This window comes from Chaetura pelagica, unplaced genomic scaffold, assembly GCF_000747805.2.
Source record: "Chaetura pelagica isolate M959 unplaced genomic scaffold, ChaPel_1.0 scaffold215, whole genome shotgun sequence".
Classification (NCBI taxonomy): domain Eukaryota; kingdom Metazoa; phylum Chordata; class Aves; order Apodiformes; family Apodidae; genus Chaetura; species Chaetura pelagica.
Window position 1 is genome coordinate 873,076 of NW_009953206.1, and position 1,720 is coordinate 874,795.

The 1,720-nt window shown below is 53.3% G+C and overlaps 1 protein-coding gene across 1 annotated transcript in view; it reads right to left on the reverse strand.

Moving 5' to 3' along the window:
- Positions 1–1,574, reverse strand: part of CNTN2 (contactin 2 (axonal)) — a gene marked incomplete at its 5' end in the record, with an annotated part of 4,532 nt that extends 2,958 nt beyond the window's left edge. Inside the window, 4 exons of the mRNA XM_009997534.1 lie at positions 48–118; positions 789–938; positions 1,055–1,213; positions 1,454–1,574. Of these exons, the coding sequence (XP_009995836.1) occupies positions 48–118; positions 789–938; positions 1,055–1,213; positions 1,454–1,574 (501 nt within the window). The remainder of the gene's footprint in view (positions 1–47; positions 119–788; positions 939–1,054; positions 1,214–1,453) is intronic.
- Positions 1,575–1,720: the final 146 nt, after the last annotated feature.

Below are 1,720 nucleotides of genomic sequence, written 5' to 3' on the forward strand. Positions count from 1 at the left end.
TGGCCCCTGCCCCAGCACCCGCGGCTGGGGCCGGGCTGCCAACTCACCGTCCAGTTGATGATCAGCTCGTTGGGAGCCCCTCCGCCTCCGCTGAGCCCAGATGGTGCCACAGTAGGTGCTGTCGGGTGCCCAAACAAAAGCAGACAGCACAGGTTGGGTTAAGGAAAGCGCAGTGATGGGGATGAGTGCAGCCACTGCGCGCTCTGGCAGCAGCCAGGCTGAGGCAGCTCAGCTGGGAAGAGCTAGTTTCAGCATTTTCAGCCATGAGTATTTCAGGTGTTTGTGACAATCAGGTCTGGAATACTGGTGAGTGCCTGATGTGGAGGCAGCATGGCTCTGAGGGGACAAGGATCAAGCTCAAAAGCAGGGATGTAGAGGAGAGCTCTTATCAGACAGGAGTTAATCTGCATTTCCTACGTTGAGAGCAGTTCCCTGCTGTTCTTACACCTTTCCCCTTCCTTGGAAATTCACCTTGTCTTTGCAGAGTTGTGCTATGTGGACCTCTTTCCCCTTTCTAGGCATGACTGCCTGGAAGGTACAGGATTTGAAGCTGGGTTTAATGGTTTAATATATTGTATCTAATGCAGGTGAAGGTAACTGACAGCTTTGTCTTTGACCTGTAAATGGGCAAAAAGGCAGAAAATGCTGTGATGGTGTCACCTCCAGGAGCACTCAAGGAGATGATTGTTTGGGCCCAAGGCATTCTGCAAGCCAGGCTTTCACCCTCCAACGTGAAGACAGAGGTACCTCTGATTCCCCTCTCCACTGCTGGCTGTATCTGCACGTACCTGCTTCCTTGGTGCGGATTTTGCTGGAGGGTAAACTGGGCTCCCCAACTCCCAGGATGTTACTGGCTAAGACGCGAAACTCGTAATCCATCCAAGGAATGAGGTTCACCACCTGGGCTGTCTCTGCGTTGCCTTCAATGTTTACAGGATCTATATAATCCAGCAGGACGAGAGGAGAACAAATAGAGCAAGTGGCAGGCAGTGCAGGAGCTGGGGGCCTGCAGGCAGCCCAGCTGTGCCACCAGTGCTGCCCGCCAGACACTTACTGGTGCGCATTTGCTTCCACTTGCTGGAGAGGAGGGTCCGAGCCTCGATGAGGTACCTGGCAATGGGGCTGTGGTTATCAAAGCCCCTGCTCCAGCTCAGTTGGACAGTGGTGTCACTGATGTCTCTCACCACCACACCCCCGGGGGGGCCTGGAGGTCCTGGGATGATGGGAGACAGATGGACACGTTGCTGAGATGAACGATTTGGAGGTTTATTGCTCTTTTATGTTGTGTGAGTCATTAATTAAAATCAGGCCTTTCTTTTCTGGGGGCTAGGAAGCTTCACCTCCAGTTTTGGCCTCATCAGGCTGTCCCATCCAGGTCAGATAGTAGGTTGCAAGCACCACGCCATTACTTTGGCCTTGTAAGGAGCAAGGGACCTTCAAACAAAGGAATTACCTCTGATAGTCAGGGTGGCTGACTCTGAAGCACTGTCCACAACAGTCTGGGCTGTGCACGTGTACCGCCCCGCGTGCTTCAGCTGGGCATTGGAGATGCTGAGGTCCCCAATAGCTTCCTTCTGCATGGGGAAGAGGAAGGACAGTGGGGAGAGCTTCAGGACACGCCCGATCACAATCCAGCATCCAGCAGCAAATAAAGACACTGCTGTGAGTTTTTCTGCCTCTTTTTGAGGGCATGGAATTGCCCTTTGTACTCACCAGGCTG